Source organism: Anomaloglossus baeobatrachus, chromosome 9 (genome assembly GCF_048569485.1).
Source record: "Anomaloglossus baeobatrachus isolate aAnoBae1 chromosome 9, aAnoBae1.hap1, whole genome shotgun sequence".
Lineage (NCBI taxonomy): Eukaryota > Metazoa > Chordata > Amphibia > Anura > Aromobatidae > Anomaloglossus > Anomaloglossus baeobatrachus.
In genome coordinates, this window is record NC_134361.1 from 169,583,488 (window position 1) to 169,602,974 (window position 19,487).

The window sequence follows — 19,487 nt, forward strand, 5'->3', positions numbered from 1 at the left end:
TTCATCAATCTATTAACCCCAAAAACACCCAGGTCCGACGTAATCCACATGAGGTCCTATGACAATTCCAGCTCTGCTACATCTGAAGTGTCAGGGGGCAGCATAGAACATGACCATCCACTGTGAGATTCAGACAGAGAATTAATGAGTAGTGCGATCAGCGGTGACTTCACTCAGGTTCTTAGCGGTCACAACTGGAGGTTCCCATGGTCCTCCACCTGTGATTGCAGATAACCTGACCTTAGGTGACCTCAGTAATGCCCCCCCCCAAAAACAACCAAATTGTGTTGTAGAGAATGCATATGGTAAATGTTAGTTACAAATTGTGGTACAGCTACGTGTCTTACTAGTAGAAAAATTCCGATTTTGAAAATTTAATTAGTAATTTTTTGAAAAATTTCAACAAATGTTGTTTGTGTTAAAGCACAAGCACAAACTGTACTTTCAGATTGGAAATGTCTCCACACGTCTGGTGTTGACCTTAGTCATTGTTATAGTTGTTTGATGCTTTTATATTGTGCCACAGGAGCGGAGCAATAGAATATAAATGTATTTTAACAGAATTTATATGAATCGGAGATACATAGAACGTAGGGTTTTGCTGCTGTCTCTTGAAATCTTAGAAGAAATGCCTCTAGATTAAATTTGTTTTGACCTCAGAGCTCAGGTTCTAATAGGGGTGAAATGATTGCCTAGATCCCCGCTCCGCAGCCTCTAATTAACCGCGGCACATCATTTCATTTGTTCTTGCTGTCAACCGGAAACAATAGAAAATTTCATTCCTCGAAGGCCTAAACTATTAATAAGGTATCATTTACATGACGGGTTAAGCACCATTTCCTTTACCAACCCTTTCCTCTTAGTTGAAATCATATCATTTAATGGGAATTCTGTGTCACTTGAATTATTGATGTGTTATATAGTCTTCGGTGTTCAGAAATCTAGAAATACTTCCAAATGGATTATCTTTAGCTCCGCTAAGCTCTCTACAGCCTTTATAAATATTGCATAATGCACAGTGGACAGATAAACAGTGTATAATGTGGCGTCTGGTATGGTAAATGACAGCTCCGTTGAAGAGAGCCTGATTTTATGGAAATATATTCATATATTTATGCGTTTTGTGAAAGTAAACATTTCTGTTTGAGTGATTTTCACTTCACAAGACAGACGTGTGCACCGAAGAGACAGTATATCCACCTCCTTACTAACAGCCGCGCTCTGTATGTTATTAAGGCGCTATGCCTGTTACTACATTGCTCCGCGTGTTAGATTATTTCTCATTTTTTTGTCTGTCTTTGTGAATATCCAACAATGCAGAAACCAAATATTACTTATACAAAGTTAGAAGAATTTCTAGTTCAAAGCTCTTGTTTTGATTGGTTTGCATGAATACTTTTTAGTAAATCATATAGATGGAGGACATACTGTAGTTTTGTAGTATCTATCAACGGTTTTCCACTACACAGATCTTAACCTATCCATTTGGTAGAGGTTCCACACCTAACATCTCTATTTTTTCAGCTATTACCAATGGCTGCTCTTGGGTGCTGCAGATCAGTTCTTATTTGGATAGGAAATAATCAATAGAACACAGTGGAACCGGGCTGGAGCTGGAAACAGCTGATCTATGTTGGAGCTGACATTGATAACCTATCCAATGTGTAGGTCATCAAAGGGGTTGTCCACTACTAGGACAACCCCTATGATTTCACATGTTTCCCCCAGGTAAAATAATGAAGCCTATACTCACCTCCTGTAACGGCGTTGCTCCAGCAATGCCACAGTTCGCACTCATGTGACATTGTGATGCCACTTGAGCCCCTAGTCCATTCAGCGCCGGCTGCTGTCTCCCAGCATTCAGACAAATGAGTTAAGCAACAGGAAGTGAGCACCTTTCCCACGGTACCGCGGTTTGCCCTCATGTGACGTTGTGATGCCGCTTGAGCCCCACGTCCAATCAGCGCCGGCTTCTGTCTCCCAACATTCAGAAAAACGAATTAAGCAACAGGAAGTGAGTGCCTTTCCTGCGGTGCCGCGGTTTGCGCTCATGTGACGTTGTGATGCCGCTTGAGCCCCGCATCCAATCAGTGCCGGCTTCTGTCTCCCAGCATTCAGACAAACGAGTTAAGCAACATTAAGTGAGCACCTTTCCTGCGGTGTAGCGGTTTGCTCTCATGTGACGTTGTGATATTGCTTGAGCTCCGCGTCCAATCAGCGCCGGCTTTGTTTTCCAGCATTCGGACAAAAGAGTTAAGCATCAGAAACTGTGACTGCTCTTGTGACGCCCTGGCAAAACCAGGGTGTCACAGAGCCTGCAAAAATCCAGCAAAGTCCAGGCCATTCTCCTCCTTGGTAACCTGATCCCACACCAGTGCGGCAGGACAGACATCCCCCCCCAGTGTAAGAGCTAAACAGAGCAGCGAGGGAGGGGCTGGAGCAGAGTGTGTGGGGAGAGGGAGAGGAGAGGAGCCCGGAGTTGTAGCTCCCGGGTTGCTACAGAAGCGTGCTCCAAAAGGGCCGGGACAGGCTGTTAGTGAGGAAGGGACTTGAGGTGACCGGGGCAGGGTAGTGGCCCGCCGGTATCGAAAGAGATCCCGGATCACTGCAGGGGAGTGGACTCCCCATTCCCGTCTGAGGAGGAAAGAAAGAGTGGAGAAAGAGGCACCTGGCTGCAGGGGAAGAACAGGGGTCTGCTGCACCGTGTGTGGGACTTAAACACCCTCCGTACCAAAGTCTGCGGACTCCGGCAGTTTCTAGTTTACCAGAGACTCATTGAATTTGTGCCTGAGTGAGTACAACAGTGCCATCCGGCACCGCGCCGCGCTGCCCCTGCAACCCTGCACCCCGGCCATCCAGCCTCCCCGTACCGCCACAGGGCCCCGAGATCACCAACCCCCCTACCCACGGAGGGGACAACATCCCAGCTGCACCCTACCATCTCTCCTGGGAACCCCGTTACCAGCAGCGGTGGTGCCATCATCACCACGTCCCATGGGTGGTGTCACGAACAATCTCCCTAAACATACCACCCCTTTTCACTCACGGGCGAGGAGCGCTGCTTGAGTCCCCGGGTCCGGCTCACCGCTCGAGCCACCGAGCAGCAGCAGAAGCCCCGGACTTGAGCGTGGCGAGCGCGTCCCCTCTGCCCGCGACACTCTTACTTCCTGTTGATTGCTTGTTTGGTCCGAAGGTGGGGAGACAGAAGCTGGAGCTGTTTGGATGCATGGCTCGCGTGACACCAAAACCGCATGTGAGCCCCGGGAATGCGAACCACCACACCACTGGAATGGCATCGGTCCGGGAGGTGAGTATAGGCTTTATTATTTCCCAAGTTTGAAATATGTGGAATCAGAAGAGGTTGTCCTAGTTGTTGACAATTTAGTGAAAAACCTCTCTAATCAATATATGCTGTCAATCTCAAGAAGAAATTTCCTGTTACGTAATACAGTAATTGTAACAATTATAATGGATTACTCAGGAATCTCTTTGATTGGAGCAATTACACAACTGAACCCAGTCTATGGGTGATAAAGTTTATATTGTAACACACGTGATAAACAATTTGCAAGTGTCCAAAAAACAAGTAACAGAGCAATATGCAAGTGTCCAAAAAACAAGTAGCAGAGCAATTTGTAATATGTCCAAAAAACAAGTAGCAGAGCAATTTGCAAGTGTCCAAAAAACAAGTAGCAGAGCAATTTGCAAGTGTCCAAAAAACAAGTAGCAGAGCAATTTGCAATTGTCCAAAAAACAAGTAGCAGAGCAATTTGCAATTGTCCAAAAAACAGGTAGCAGAGCAATTTGCAATTGTCCAAAAAACAAGTAGCAGAGCAATTTGCAATTGTCCAAAAAACAAGTAGCAGAGCAATTTGCAAGTGTCCAAAAAACAAGTAGCAGAGCAATTTGCAAGTGTCCAAAAAACAAGTAGCAGAGCAATTTGCAAGTGTCCAAAAAACAAGTAGCAGAGCAATTTGCAATTGTCCAAAAAACAAGTAGCAGAGCAATTTGCAATTGTCCAAAAAACAGGTAGCAGAGCAATTTGCAAGTGTCCAAAAAACAAGTAGCAAAGCAAGCCGGCTTACGTGAAAACAAGGCAGATCAAGCAAGAACTGCATCAGGGGCTAGACATTAAAAGCAGGAAGCAACAGGAGGGCAGAAGTTGGCAGAACCTCTGATGAGCTGCAACAGGCGAGTCACACAGACTTTGCTGGGGTAGATGGAGAAATTTGAGACACAACTAGGAGGAAACCAGGCAGAATACTCAAGCAGAGAACTAGAGGCTGGACTGGAATTAAAAAGGCAAGAGAATGTAGGACACATGGAGAAGAATGAAGCAGGGGACATCATCTTGGAAAAGGGCAAAAAGCCCAAAAAGGATAAACAGAAAAACCAGAGTCCTGACAGTAACATTCCTTCTTAATCTGTCATATATAAAACTTGTTTTCTACAGTAAAATAAATATCTTGTGATACCTTTTTTGACCTGAAAATTCTAGGAGTATTAACCCCTTAACGACCTTTGACGTACTGGGTACGTCATGGTGACATGGTGCTAAACGACCCATGACGTACCCAGTATGTCATGGCGAAATCGGGGTCCCGGAGCCCCGGGGGAGTGAAATTTGTTTAATTAAACTGTAGATTCGGGAAGGTGGGGACCTCTGCCTGACCTCAGGAGGGGTTGTGCCTCCTCCCCGAACCTACAGAGGCTGTGATTGGCTGACGAACGCCGCTCAGCCAATTACAGTCACTGTAATGTTCCAGCCATTGAAAATGGCTGGAACATTGAAATCCAGCCCTGATCAGTGCTGCTGTAGCACTGGCCATTGGCTGGAGCTGGGTGATCGGTGCTTCACCCGCCCCCAGCTCTGATTGGAGAGACCGGTCTTGTGACCGATCTCTCCAATTACCGTGGATCTGGTGCCGGTGACCTGTGTCCGTCCCTGAAAGCCGAGGAGAGCAGTCTCTGCGGGTGCCCATCGGTAAGTTGCTGCCCCCGCCACCCGCCCCTGTCCCCGATCACCCTGCCAGCCCCGCCACTGTCTCCTATCGCCCTGCCCGCCACCGCCAGCCCCGCCGCTGTCTCCGATCGCCCCGCTGCTGTCTCCGATCGCCTCGCCCGCCACCCCCAGTCCTGCCACTGTGTCTCCGATTGCCCCGCCAGCCCTGCCGCTGTCTCCGATCGCCCCGCCAGCGCCAGCCCCACCGCTGTCTCCGATCGCCCCACCTGCCACCGCCAGCCCCGCCGCTGTCTCCGATCGCCCCACCCGCCAGCCCCGCTGCTGTCTCCGATCGCCCCACCCGCCAGCCAGCCCCAGCCCCGCCGCTGTCGCCGATCACCCCGCCCGCAACCGCCAGCCCCGCCGCTGTCTCCGATCGCCACCGCCAGCCCCGCCGCTGTCGCCGATCGCCCCGCCCACCACCGCCAGCCCCACCGCTGTCTCCGATCGCCACCGCCAGCCCCGCCACTGTCCCCGCCGCCACGTTCGCCACTGTCCCCGCCGCCACGTTTGCCACTGTCCCCGCCGCCGTCGCACCCACCTTTTTCAGCTGCTGCTGCCCCCGAATCGGTCCCCCACTGTTCTCGATTGTTGCCTCCTTCATCGGCTGCCCCTTCTCCATCGCCACTACACCTCCTCCCCCTCCATGTGCTGCAAGCCACCTTCCCCCCACATGTGCTGCAAGCCACCCTCCCCCCACATGTGCTGCAAGCCACCCTCCCCCCTCCATGTTCTGGGGGGCCCCCTCCCCCCGGGGCCCCCCCTCCTCCATGTGCCATCTCTCTCTCCCATCAGACTCTGCCCCCCTCCCTGATCTGCTGCCTGCTCTCTCCCATCCTCTTCATCTACTGCCCCCTCTCACACTCCTCAATCTGTTGCCTCCTTCATCTGCTGCCTCTTCTGTCTGCTGTGATCCTGCTGCCTAGATCCATCCTGTAAGGTAGGTATCCCCATCTCACCTCCCTCCCCCCCATCCTCCGCCGCTCCTCCATCCGCTGCGCCATTTCCCATCATCCATCCGCTGCGCCCTTTCCCATCCTCTGCCGCTCCTCCATCCGCTGCGCCCTTTCCCATCTTCCATCCGCGGCGCCCTTTCCCATCCTCTGCCGCTCCTTCATCCGCTGCGCCCTTTCCCATCTTCCATCCGCTGCGCCCTTTCCCATCCTCTGCCGCTCCTCCATCCGCTGCGCCCTTTCCCATCTTCCATCCGCTGCGCCTTTTCCCATCCTCTGCCGCTCCTCCATCCGCTGCGCACTTTCCCATCTTCCATCCGCTGCGCCCTTTCCCATCTGCCGCCCTGCCCTCTCGCATCGCATTATCTAGCGCAGTTGCTCGCTTCCAGACTGGAGTGGATGATGCGATGCGAGACTTGTGCATTGCTCTCACGTTTGGCACTGGTCTTAGTGGCAGGCGCTCATATTTTTTTTTTTTTTATTCATTTTTTTTTTTTTACTGATGGCTGTATTTTTTATTTCGCCAAACTAATTTTTTTGTATGGGGGGGGTCTAGTTTCCAAAATGGGATCACATGTGGGGGAGCTCCATTGTTTAGGCACCTCAGGGGGTCTCTCTCTGCTAATAATTCCAATCAATTTTACTGTGAAATGGTGCTCCTTCTCTTCTGAGCCCCGCCGTACGCCCAAACAATTGATTTCCACCACACATGAGGTACCTGTGTACTCAGGAGAAATTGCACAATACATTTTATGGTGCATTTTTTCCTGATACCCTTGTGAAAAAAAAGCTACCTGTTTGAAAAAACAATTTTGTGGTAAAAAAAAGAATAAAATATTGTCATGGCTGAACATTACAAACGTTTGTGAAGCCTCCAGGGGTTCAAAGTGCTCGCTAAACAGCTAGATAAATTCCATGAGGGGTCTAGTTTCCAAAATGGGGTCAATTGTGGGGGAGCTCCATTGTTTAGGCACTTCAGGGGGGTCTCCAAACGCAACATGGCGTCCGCTAATAATTCCAACCAATTTTGCTGTGAAATGGCGCTCCTTGCCTTCCGAGTCCTGCTGTGTGCCCAAACATTTGATTTCCACCACATATGAGGTATCTGCGTACTCAGGAGAAAATGCACAATACATTTTATGGTGCATTTTTTCCTGATACCCTTGTGATAAAAAAGCTACCTGGTTGAAGCAACAGTTTTGTGGTAAAAAAAAAATGTTCTTTTCACGGCTCAACGTTATAAACTTCTGTGAAGCCCCCAGGGGTTCAAAGTGCACATCAAACATCTAGAAAAAATATTTGAGGGCTGTAGTTTCCAAAATGGGGTCACTTATGGGGGAGCTCCATTGTTTAGGCACCTCAGGGAGTCTTCAAACCCGACATGGCGTCCGCTAATGAGTGCAGCTAATTTTGCACTCAAAAATTCAAATGGCGCTCCTTGCCTTCCGAGTCCTGCCGTGTACCCAAACATTTGATTTCCACCACATATGGGGTATCTGCGTACTCAGAAGAAAATGCACAATACATTTTATGGTGCATTTTTTCCTGATACCCTTGTGATAAAAAAAGCTACCTGGTTGAAGCAACAGTTTTGTGGTAAAAAAACTTTTTTTCTTTTCACGGCTCAACGTTATAAACTTCTGTGAAGCCCCCCAGGGGTTCAAAGTGCACATCAAACATCTAGAAAAAATATTTGAGGGCTCTAGTTTCCAAAATGGGGTCACTTATGGGGGAGCTCCATTGTTTAGGCACCTCAGGGAGTCTTCAAACCCGACATGGCGTCCGCTAATGAGTGCAGCTAATTTTGCACTCAAAAATTCAAATTGCGCTCCTTGCCTTCCTAGTCCTGTCGTGTGCCCAAACATTTGATTTGCACCACATATGAGGTATCTGCGTACTCAGAAGAAAATGCACGATACATTTTATGATGCATTTTTCCTGATACCCTTGTGAAAATACTAATTTTTATGGCTAAAGTAACATTTTTGTGTTAAAAAAGTAAAATTTTCATTTTTTCTTCTACATTGCTTTGGTTGCTGTGAAGCTCCTAAAGGGTTAATAAACTTCTTGGATGTGGTTTTGAGCAGAGTGAGGGGTGCATATTTTTGAATGGGGTCACTTTTGGGTATTTTCTTTCGCCTAGGTTTCTCAAATCACTCCAAATGTGATGTGGTACCTAAAAAATTTGTTTTTGTAAATTTTGTTGGAAAAATGAGAAATTGCTGATGAACTTTGAACCCTTCTAACTTCCTAACGGAATCTTTTTTTTTTTCAAAAATTGCGCTGGTGTAAAGCAGACAAGTGGGAAATGTTATTTAGTAACTATTTTGTGTGACATATCTCTCAGATTTATGGGCATAAAATTTCAAATTTTGAAAACTGCGAAATGTTCCAAATTTTCGCCAAATTTCCGAAATTTTCACAAATAAACTCAAAACATATTGGCCTAAATTTACCACTGACATGAAGTACAATATGTCACGAAAAAACAATGTCAGAATCGCCAGGATCCGTTGAAGTGTTCCAGAGTTATAACCTGTCAAAGTGACACTGGTCAAAATTGTAAAAAATGGCCGTGTCTTTAAGGTGAAAACAGGCTGGGGGCTGAAGGGGTTAAACTTTTCAGCAAATCCCCCAAAAAATGATGGCCGCCAATTCTTTAAGACCAGCCAGCATCATGCCAATCTTGATGAAGGGGCAGGGTGGAGCATGAGGTTTAGCATTGAAAACAAGACATTTAAGGACAAAGGGCATTTGCACACAGGGTAATATATCACTCAGTTAAACAAAAGTAATAAAACTAAGGTTTTGGTTATGTACGGAAGGCAAGAGAGGTGATGACGTAGAAGTTCAGGCATCGGTCAATATGGGTGTGATTTTTTTGCCTGTAATGGATTAGGAATCCAAGTGTTATGTCTGGTTTACACTGGACAATCTGCTGCCAAGAACGATCATTTTTAAGGGTGCTTAAAAGATTATTTCACCCAACGAACAAACGTTTTGCTCCGTCATGATGTGGTCGACAGCCTAATTACGCTTCACGATTATCAAAAAACGAGTGTTCCAAGAACCTTTAGACTGAATCCTTGTGGCAGTGACTTGAAAGTTCCTATCACTTCGAATTCTTAGATTTTTCTCTTTCATTCTTAAAATTACCTTAAGATATTTAAGAGGTTGTCCACTAATAGACACCTCCCTATCAGTAGCTGCCCTGTGAACATAAGAACATTATAATTGTGGTAACTGTGGACCCATGTTTCTGTCATGTTAGAATTTTTATGAAGTCCAGACTGAGCGCCCTAGGAGATCATCAATTTTGCAAGACACTGTATTAGTGTCGTATTGCTTGCATTGTAATGAAAGGGCAATCAAGCAAGCACAAATTTGAGTTGACTAAGGGGGCTAATAAAAAATGTAAAAGATACTGAATATACATGTGTATACAGTGCTCAGCATAAATGAGTACATCCCCTTTGAAAAGTAAAATTTTAATAACTATAACACAAGAACAATTTTGAAAATTTTGACAAAGACTGAGTTTCATAGAAAATTTTTTAACCCATAACATGAAAGTAAGATTAATAATATAACTTTCATTATAAATTCTTCAGCTTTTCTAAAATTAGATGATGCAAAAATGAGTACACCCCACTTTAAAAACAACTTCATCTAGTATTTTGAATGACCTCCCCTATTTAAGGACAGGAACAAGTCTTCTAGATATACCATCCAGGCACGATGATTTGTCTACTTTAGTAATTTTGGGGCAGTGCTGTACGTTACTGGGTTAAGTAGGTGACTTAATGGCGAATTTATGGTATCCATGATCATGTCATCAGTCATGGGATTTTCTTGTGAAACTACTGTAGAGAAAAATACATTTAGCATATTGGCATGTCCCTCTTTCTCTTCCACCATTTCACTCAGAATTTTTTTTGAGGGGGTACATATTAATCCCTTAACGACTAAGGATGTACTGGTACGTCCTTGGTCACCTCGTTCCAGTTACCACAGACTCCGGCGGAGATATTCCCCACATATGTCTGCTGATCTGATCAACTGACAGGTATGGCTAACAGGTGCGGGTGAAACAGAGATCCACCCGTGCCTGTTAATCCCTTAGATTGTGCTAGCAAACACTGACAGCTATTTAAATGGCCACAACGGGGATTGCGCCATTACCTGCCATCATTGGCAGCCCCGTGATGCGAAAAACAGGGTGCCAATGTTTTGTCATGGGTCAGCTTATGACTCCTGACACTATCATGACTCACTTCCTGTGAGAGCCGACAGAGCGTCAGCACCCACAGGAACATTACATTTCTGCTGATCAAAGCGATGCTGCTCTGATCAGCAGAGTGGCACAGGCGATTGGACTGTGCAGTGATAAAGTCCCCTTGTGGGACTAATAAAATCAATTAAAAAAAGTTTTTAAAAATATAAAAAAAGCCTAAAAGTTCAATCACCCTCCTTTTGCCCCATTTATAATAAAACAGTGCATCGGCACAGAAATGGTATAATTAAAAATGTCAGCTCAAAACGCAAAGAATAAGCTTTAACTGAGCCTCAGATCCCAAAAAATTTGACCTATGGGTCTCAGAAAATGGCGACAAAAGCACTACTCTTTTTTTGGACAAACGTCTGAATATTTTTCACTTCTTAGATAAAAGTAAACATATACATGTTTGGTGTCTATGAGCTTGTACCGACCTGAGGCATCACACCGACATATCAGTTTTACCATATAGTGAACATGGTGAATAAAATATCCCAAAACCATAGTGCAATTTCACCCTTGCTGGCCTGAAACAGTACAATATCACTGTGTGTGTGTGTGTGTGTGTGTGTGTGTGTATATGTATGTGTGAGAGTAGAGGGATCTGACGTGTGAGTGTGAGCGGAACAGTGCGAGATCTGTGGGAGAGCCTTGCTGGCTGTAGTTGTTCGGTGTCTGGTGAGCATAATTTTTTGGGGGGCTGTCTCATTCTTTTTGGGCTCTCTTCTCTCTTTTAAGGTGGTCTTCTCTGTTTTGGGTGATGTCTGTTTTCTTTAATGAGCTATCCAGCTGTATTCTTTAACTTTTTTAGCTGCCTGGATACTTAATTATTAAACCACAACTAGGGCTTATTGTTGAAGTAAGGCTTATATTTTAAATATACTCCAAAAGGGTTTATATTCGGGGTAGGGCTTAATTTTGGGAAGACATAGAAGTACCAAAACTTATACACCTCACTATCTCCATAATTTAAATATCAAATTTACTTGAAAGAATAGAAAAAAAGTACACCTTTCTGCAAACCGACCATTTCCAAGGCTCAATACCCTTCGTATATGTGTGGTAAATACCTAATATCCATATTTTTCTTATGGTGGTTTAGTAGTTTGGACTTTATCATCTTTCTGTACTATAAAGAAGGTCCTCATGAGCCTGTAGTACACTTGTGTTTACACATAGCAGCCAATCAGAGCTTCAGGGTGAGGTAGAGTGCAGCCTGAACCAATCATGAGGCAGGGGGTGTGTCTCAGACTACCTCCGACTTCCAGCAGACACTTTAACTAGTCATAGATCACAACTTTGCCTTAACTGAGCTGATAATAAGTAACCAAACAGCAAAATGTGAAATATATAAATGATAGAAGCAATAGTATTCAGTTATATATTATTTTCAAGATGTTTACTGAAGTTGAACTCAAAATTGATCTTTACTTATATCTAATCTTTAGCCTTTCTCTGTGTATTTTTCTATAGCAAACTCTGGAATATAATATCACCAATCTGGTCAAGCATAGCAGTGAACTTGAATCCCAAATGGCAAAGCTCATTCAAATTTGTCAGCAGGTTGAGGTAAGAACAACTTCTAAACTGACTATCTGATACTGTACTAACCACTACGTTATTAATTATTGAATATATAGTTGGACATGGTATTACTGTTGGAATTTTAAATTATTAATATATTTTTAGGCTCTATTCAGACTAGGGTTATGGTTTCCACCATTCCCCAGAACTATATACTATTTCTGTCATGGGTGTGCCATGGTTTACAGACAGTCATGTCATTTCTGACATTAGAAGGTCACAGCATTTGGCTGCATAAAATGCTCCCTGACTTTCTATTGTTCCTGCTGTTGGTATTCTTTGTAATAGGGTTTGCATCTATTACCCTTTAAGACCCAGCAGAACCCTCCTTCCATCCATCTGCTGATTATCAGTATTCTCCATGTGCTTAAATACTCCCATCTTACCTGGACTGGTGCTAGTACTATTTTTCAGTACATTCAAGCTCTGACTGCAAGCTGTTGTCTTCTTTAGTGTTTAGTGCAGTTAACGAAACGTTCATCCCACCCATTCCCTATTTAACACTAGAAGTCCCAGAGAGGGGTCATTTAACATTTCTACCATTGGAACCCTATGGAACTCGAAATGTCTGGGACTTCTAGTGTTAAGGCCCAGCACTAAGGATATCTAGGGTCAGGTATCTGGCTCGGCGCATTGGTGAGGAACCTATCTAGGGTGGTGAGGGACCCCAGGGCCAGTGGTAGATTTAGTTAGAGGTCACCATCTCCCCCTTCCCTAGACACAGGGTTTCCCTTCCCTTTCGCCATTCGCTTGATACTTCCCCATACCTAGCTTGACAGCTTCTCTGCAGCTTTTTCCACAGTGCTCTCAATTCTTAGTCATATATTCTTAGTTATTCAAAACTAAGTCAATTCAGAAAAAGTTATATTTTTATTATATCTGCTTTATGGCTTGCTTATGCTAAAAATTGTCTCTCCGCCACTGCTCTTTGTTTTTGTTGGTCGGCTACAGTGGTGATGTCATGACTACATTGCTCGTGACCACTGCAGCCAATCACTGGATGCTGTCAACATCAAGCAACCCGCTGAATGCAGTAATTGGCTACATTGGTCACATGTGCTGGAGTTGTGCGTGACCATATTGGGGATATTGTATTAGTTAAAAAATAATTTAGCCTTTTAAAAACTGTAAATGGAAGAGGTTCTATAGGAAGATAAAAAAAATAAAATGTCATACACCTTTAATTAGCAAATCACATTTGTTTTGTCTAAGGAGAGGATCACTACGGTATTGGAATATTAAGGTGCCTGTGAGAATGTTCATAAGTAAGCTCCATTGCTGTGATCATGCGAGCATGCGGGAGATTTGCATGGAGCCTGTGGCCATAATGCTCTTGCAAACAGGGACGGCATCAGCACCCGACACACCTGGGCAAATTCTGGGGCCCTGGACAGCTGGGGGAACCCACTTGCCATCTTCAGTCCTGCGATGCATGGACTGAGTTCCAGGGACTGCAGTGCTTGGGCTGGCAGTTGCACTATTCTAGATCTTGGATAGTGTGGTTGCCGGCCCTTTAATCCACACTGGCACACTTCATTCACTGCTGAATGCTCCATGCTACTCCTGCATTGAAGTTCATCTGTGGGTGGAGCTACCGCGCAGTATGCTCCAGTCCCACAGATGAAGAGGAGCTGCAGTTCAGCTTCAGCCAGAGCTCCATCCTGCACGCTGAGCACAGCGTATGTCCTAGCCCCCCTCCACCTGAGCTGTATGTTCCACCCCCCTGATTAGTATGGGGCCCCCCTCCACCTGAGCTGTATGTTGCCCCCCCCCCTCCCACCATCTGTATGGGGCCCCCATCCATCTGAGCTGTATGTTCCACTCCCTCTGATCTGTATGGGCCCCCACTCCTGAGCTGTATGTGCACCCACTCCTGAGCTGTATGGGTCCTATCAGAGCAGTAGGTGCCCCCCTAGAGCTGTATGGGACCCCCAGAGATTTATGTGCTGCCAGCCCGGGGCCATATGTGCTGCCACCCCAGAGCCGTATGTGCTGCCACCCCAGAGGCGTATGTGCGGCCCTACAGAGCCGTATGTGCACCACCCCAGAGCTGTATGTGCTGCCACCCCAAAGCCGTATGTGTGGCCCCACAGAGCTGTATGTGCTGCCACGCCAGAACTGTATGTGCTGCCACCCCAGAGCAGTATGTGCGGCCCCACAGACCTCTATGCCACCCACCCCAGTAATGTGTATGCCACCCAGAGTTGTATGCTACCCCAGTAACATCTATGCCCCCCATTACTATGTATGAACCTCAGTAACATGTATGCCCCCTAGTAATGTGTATACCCCCAGCCCCTCCTGTCATTTATATACTGTAGCCTCCAGCCCCTCCTGTGATGTATGTACAGCATTGTCAGTGTGCTCTGTGTGCAGTATGTCTGTTAGTGATGGCCACCGATCAGTGCGACACAGCCACATACCCGGGAGGATCTGGACTGGAGACAAGCGGGGAAGGTGAGTGAGGCTGCTGGCGGCTTCCCCATATTAACAATATCTTTAATATGTCTGTGTGTGCGTGTATGATGTGTGTATCTATGTACAAATTAGAGCTTCATAATTCATTATTCATAAGTAGGTTATGGATAAGGGGTATATCCCCGAAACGAGTAAACATCTGGGACATGTATTTAGACTTCAGATGGTGATATGGTAATCTCCTTTGTGTGATTTTACAATGGAACAATAAAGGATCGTTTTTACTGATATAATTGATGAATGTACTGGACTTCTCTAGTTTGTACTTTTGGATCTTGGGCTGTGTTCTGTGCACTCCTAGGACCAGGTGAGCTGGATTTCTGCTACTTTGGATATCCTGAGCTACTTCTAGTAGCAATGTCCCATCATGGTGTAATGTCCGCATCTTTGACCCTTCCAATAATATATGCCCTCCCTTCTTGGTATAATGCCTTCCATCCTGGATCCCCTCCTGGTATAATGTCATCTATCCTGGCACAGTGTTTCAATTCCCCATCTAGTAATATTGTCTCCATTTCCCTTCCAATAATATATCTCCCCCTTCCTAGTATAATGCCCTCTATCCTGGACCCCCTCCTGGTATAATGCCCTCCATCTTGGACCCCATCCTGGTATAATAACACCCATCCTAATACAGTAAATACACAAAAATTCATCCATGAATAAGACACTATGACTATTTAATATGTCGAAACGCGTTGGATCAATTATATTACTATTTGCCCTGTTCCTGCCTGAATTTGCTGGATTCCATACGTAATGGACTTTTAAATGTAAGGCTGGGTTCACATTTCCGTTGTTTTGCATCAGTCACATGCGTTGCTTGATGCATGTGACTGATGCGTTGTACAACGGATGACAAAGAACAGAAATCATTGTTGGACTCCGTTGTGTGCCGGGGCGGAGCGCGAGGGGGGCGGAGTGCGAGGGGGCGGAGCCGAGCGGGGCCATGGCGCTGAGGACGTCAGTGCTGCGGGGACTGCAGGGATGGGGACAAGTGAGTGTGTGTGTGAGTGTTTGTGTGAGTGTGTGAGTGTGTGTGTGTGTGAGTGTGTACACATGCGGAGTGCGGGAGGGGGCAGAGCCGAGTGGGGAAGTGTCGGCCTCCTTGCACACGTATCCAGGGTAAATATCGGGTAACTAAAAGCAAAGCACTTTTTTGCTTGGTTACCCGATATTTATCTTGGATACCAGCATACACCGCTTAGCGCTAGCTCCCTGCACACGTAACCACTGTAAATATCGGGTAACTAACCAAAGCGCATTGATGTGTATCCTGGTTACGTGTGCAGAGAGCCAGAGAGAGCATGCGCAGCAAAATCCTACGGATTGCGCTGCTCAAAAAACGTTACAGGCTGCGTTGCTCCCGCCCGGCGGTCAATTAAAAAACTACTGACGTGACGCAGCGGATGCAACGCAGCATCATCAGTCGCAATCTGTCACTAATAGAAGTCTATGGGGAAAAACTGGATTCCTGCAAAATATTTTGTAGGATACCGCAATTCCTCAAGGCGACGGATTGTGACTGATGCAAAACAACGGAAGTGTGAACCTAGCCTAAGAAATAAAGAAGCTTTTTTTATCTTATTTTGCCTGTGATCCGCTGGATATTTAGCCTTTTTCTGAATCCTAATACAGTGTTCCCATTGCCCATGCAGTAATATTGTCTCCATTCCCCATCCAATAATATATGTCCCCCTTCCTGGTATAATGTCCCCCATCCAGTAATATTGTCTCTATTCCTCATCCAATCTTATATGTCCCCCTTCCTGGTACGAGGGGCTGCTGATAAGTCTTTGGCTTTACCCAGAAAGAAATGAGATAGGATGATGAAACTTTACAGTTATTCCACATAGTCTCCACTGATGTCAACACACTTTTTACATCGATATTCCAAGTTCTGTAAGCCTAGCAAAAAGAAGGAGTTCGGTTGTGCCTCAAACCAGGCATTCGTAGCAGCCATGGCATCAGAAATATTGTGAAATTTGGTAACCTTGAAGTGTTTCTTCAGGTTTGGAAACACATGATAGTCGGAGGGAGCTAGATCTGGTGAATAAGGTGAGTGGTCAACCAGCTGGAAGCCCAGCTCTGCCAGTTTTGCTGTGGTCGCTTGTGCAGTGTGAGCGGAGGCATTGTCTTACAGGAACAAGATTCCTTTGGACAGCTTGACGAAACTTTTGACCTTCAGAGCTGCCTTCAATTGATCCAAAAGGTCAATGTAATTGTCTTGCTGTACAACGGGCTAGTAAGACATAGAGCAGCGTATTCTCCACTAGGTGGCAGCAGAGTAGTGAAGGAGAGTCAAAGTAACACTGTAACAGAAAGGCAGCCTAAGTACTGCAGAGTAACTTCAGCAGGCAGTAAACAAGCAAACCACCAGGGGGCAATAGAGCAGTCAAACAGTCAGGGTATAGCCAGGAAAGTGAAGTCACTGCAAAGAGAGAGTCAAAATCAAGTAAAAAAACAGAACCGAGTCGGAAGCCAGGAGATCAGGAATGGAGAGGAAAACACAAACAACAGACAGGAGTGGGAAGTCGGGGACTGGCACAGAAGGACGAACGGGGGAGGGTACAGGTCAGGTCATGATAACAAGGAGTCAGATCAAACAGGAAATCTCACCAGAGCCAGTCACAGGCCTCAGAGCAAAACTATAACCAGCACAGGAATGTCAGTGCTGAGATCATATATAGTGTCACCTAAAGCAGGTATAGTGCAGGGATCTGTGGTGAAGAAGGCCTGAATGCCTTTGAAACACGTTGGAACGTGCTCCTGTTTTGCCCCTTACTGGCTTCTGTAGCCCTCATTGAGTGACGTCACCCAGCTCTACCCTTGTACGCGGTCACTGGAGGAAGTAGTTTTCAGGCCGGAACTCTCCTTTACGTGTACCGCGTTTCACCGCCCACATTAGAGCGCCCACTGCTCCCATCAGATCCACGGTGTCTCTAAGCACACCTCTAAGGAAAATCTGTTTCTGTGTATCCAGCGCTTACACAGCTGACTACCGCTGCAAGGCAAGTGCACTATACCTGCTTCTCCTGCACCAGGCAGATCTTTAGTCATTTTGTTAATTCTGGAAATAGTCAGACTATCTTTGTTTATTTGTATATTTACAGCCTGTTAATCCTCCTTTGGACACCACATCTAATCCAATCTGGGCATTACATATTTGGACACCCCGATCAGACAGCCCCCATATGCCAGGTATTAGCATCACTGTACTATCCTATCTTGTAACAGTATTACCTAATCTTAACCTCCCCATTCACTAATTTTATTCCCTTAGGCAACATTCAGTCACCCATACATTTTTGTTGCCCTTTCAGAGTCCACTATCTAGGGAACTACAAACCCTATCTCCAACCAGGAACCCAAAAAGGCAAGTTTATATCTATCACCCCACTGTAATCCATTACCCCCTCCCCCTCTCCCCTCCCCCCCACTTTTTTGTTTCGTACTCATTTAAACATTTTTTGCCATAATAGTGAAACTCTGCATACTACTATGGAGTTACATTACCTCCTTAAAGATCACTCAGTTAACCTCCAAAACTGCAGGTACCCAAAATATTTTTAGTATTTATATATTTATACATATTTTATCCAATTCCCTTCTCACTGTGTTTCCTTGAACAGCTGAGGGAGTATTCTCCGGTCGTGATGTCTGTATTACCAAAACCCTTATCCTAAAAATAAACACACGGACTGCATGCGACTTGGTTCAAAAAATGGCCACAGCAGCCTTTTATTGCCTATTGTTCACAAACTAAGCACCTTAGGGACGCCGTCCAACGGGCGACCCAGAACAACAACACACAGATAACAATAGACAATGCCAATTACATGACCCTCCCGGGGGCAGGCCCAGTCCATAACTACTACTCCCCTTGCCCCTGGCCGCAACACACCGACCCAGAGACGAGGTGCCAATCACCCACGGATTGACACCCCCACACTTTGGCAGAACCCCGTGCCTGCCACATCCCGGAACCGAGAGCCACCATACCCAGACAATGACTCCTGGTCCAGTTACCAGTCACTTCCAACCTCTGGACCAGACCTACCCCCCCGCCACAGGACAGACCACGTGACACCTTACGTGGCCTGGACCCGCCACACACCAAAAGCTCGCTCAACACCATCCTGCAGGCCCAATGCCCATAAATCCACTCCAATGTCGTTGAGGTGCACTCCGTCACCCCTCCGAAACCGCCAATCTGCCGGCTCCAACTCCCTGTGCCTCACCACAATCCCACCGTTCCTGGTCACAAACCTGGCAACCACCCGATTCACCTGGGCCCTGGCCTTATTGACCTTTTCCACCGACCGGGCCCCCCTCCACGACAACCTGGTCACTATGTCTGACCACACGACAATCTAACCCGGGTACTGCTTCCACAACCGCAGCAAGTCGATCTTTATATCCCGGATCAGATCCCATGACGCCTGGACTCCCAGATCATTACCTCCCACGTGTAATACCAGCACATCCGGAGGCCGGTCAACCTTACAATAACGACCAAATTCTGGTACCACCCTGCCCCACTCCATGCCCCGAACACCGATCCACCGAACAGTCGCCTGCCCACGATCCAGCCCTAGCTGCCGACCATTCGGGCGAACCGCCGCCCGCCGAGCACCCCAGAACACGAAGGAATGCCCCAGAATCCAGATTAGGCACATCCCTACAACAAAGAAAGACAAACGAAAACAGAAATTAAAACCAATAACATCACCACCATCAATGCCGCTCAGAAAACCCCTTCTACCTCTGTCCTCCAACACTTGTACCTTACCCCTTCTTTTTTTTTTTTTTTATATATATAAAAACCACTTCCAAACCGCCAGACCACCTGTACCTAGACCCAAGTTACCATAATGCTACAACAGCTGCGGCCTCACGTACCGCCGAAAACAAGAAGATTCCCATCTACCAATACGCTTTACCACCTCATCTCCAAGCCCCCAACGAGCTGCCTCCGTAGCTGCCCCTATCCGAAAGGAATGCGACCCGAAATCCTCCGGGCGCTCCCCCACGTTCCGCAAACTTCGCCGCAGAACCGCTACAAACTGGAACCTTGATAAAAAAGACCCATCCACGTGCCGCAAAAACGGGCCCGGTAAACCCCCCCTTACGGCCATGAATTGCTCCACCAAACGTACTGGGCACAACTCCTCCCCCGGGACCGCGTATAACA

At 46.4% G+C, this 19,487-nt stretch overlaps 1 protein-coding gene across 3 annotated transcripts in view; it reads left to right on the forward strand.

Annotated features, from left to right (window-relative positions):
• Window positions 1–19,487, forward strand: part of LOC142251341 (putative E3 ubiquitin-protein ligase MID2) — a 561,844-nt gene that overhangs the window by 134,451 nt on the left and 407,906 nt on the right. For all 3 annotated transcript variants that reach the window (XM_075324036.1, XM_075324035.1, XM_075324037.1), the window contains exon 3: window positions 11,705–11,800. In XM_075324036.1, coding sequence (XP_075180151.1) covers window positions 11,705–11,800 — 96 coding nt within the window. The remainder of the gene's footprint in view (window positions 1–11,704; window positions 11,801–19,487) is intronic.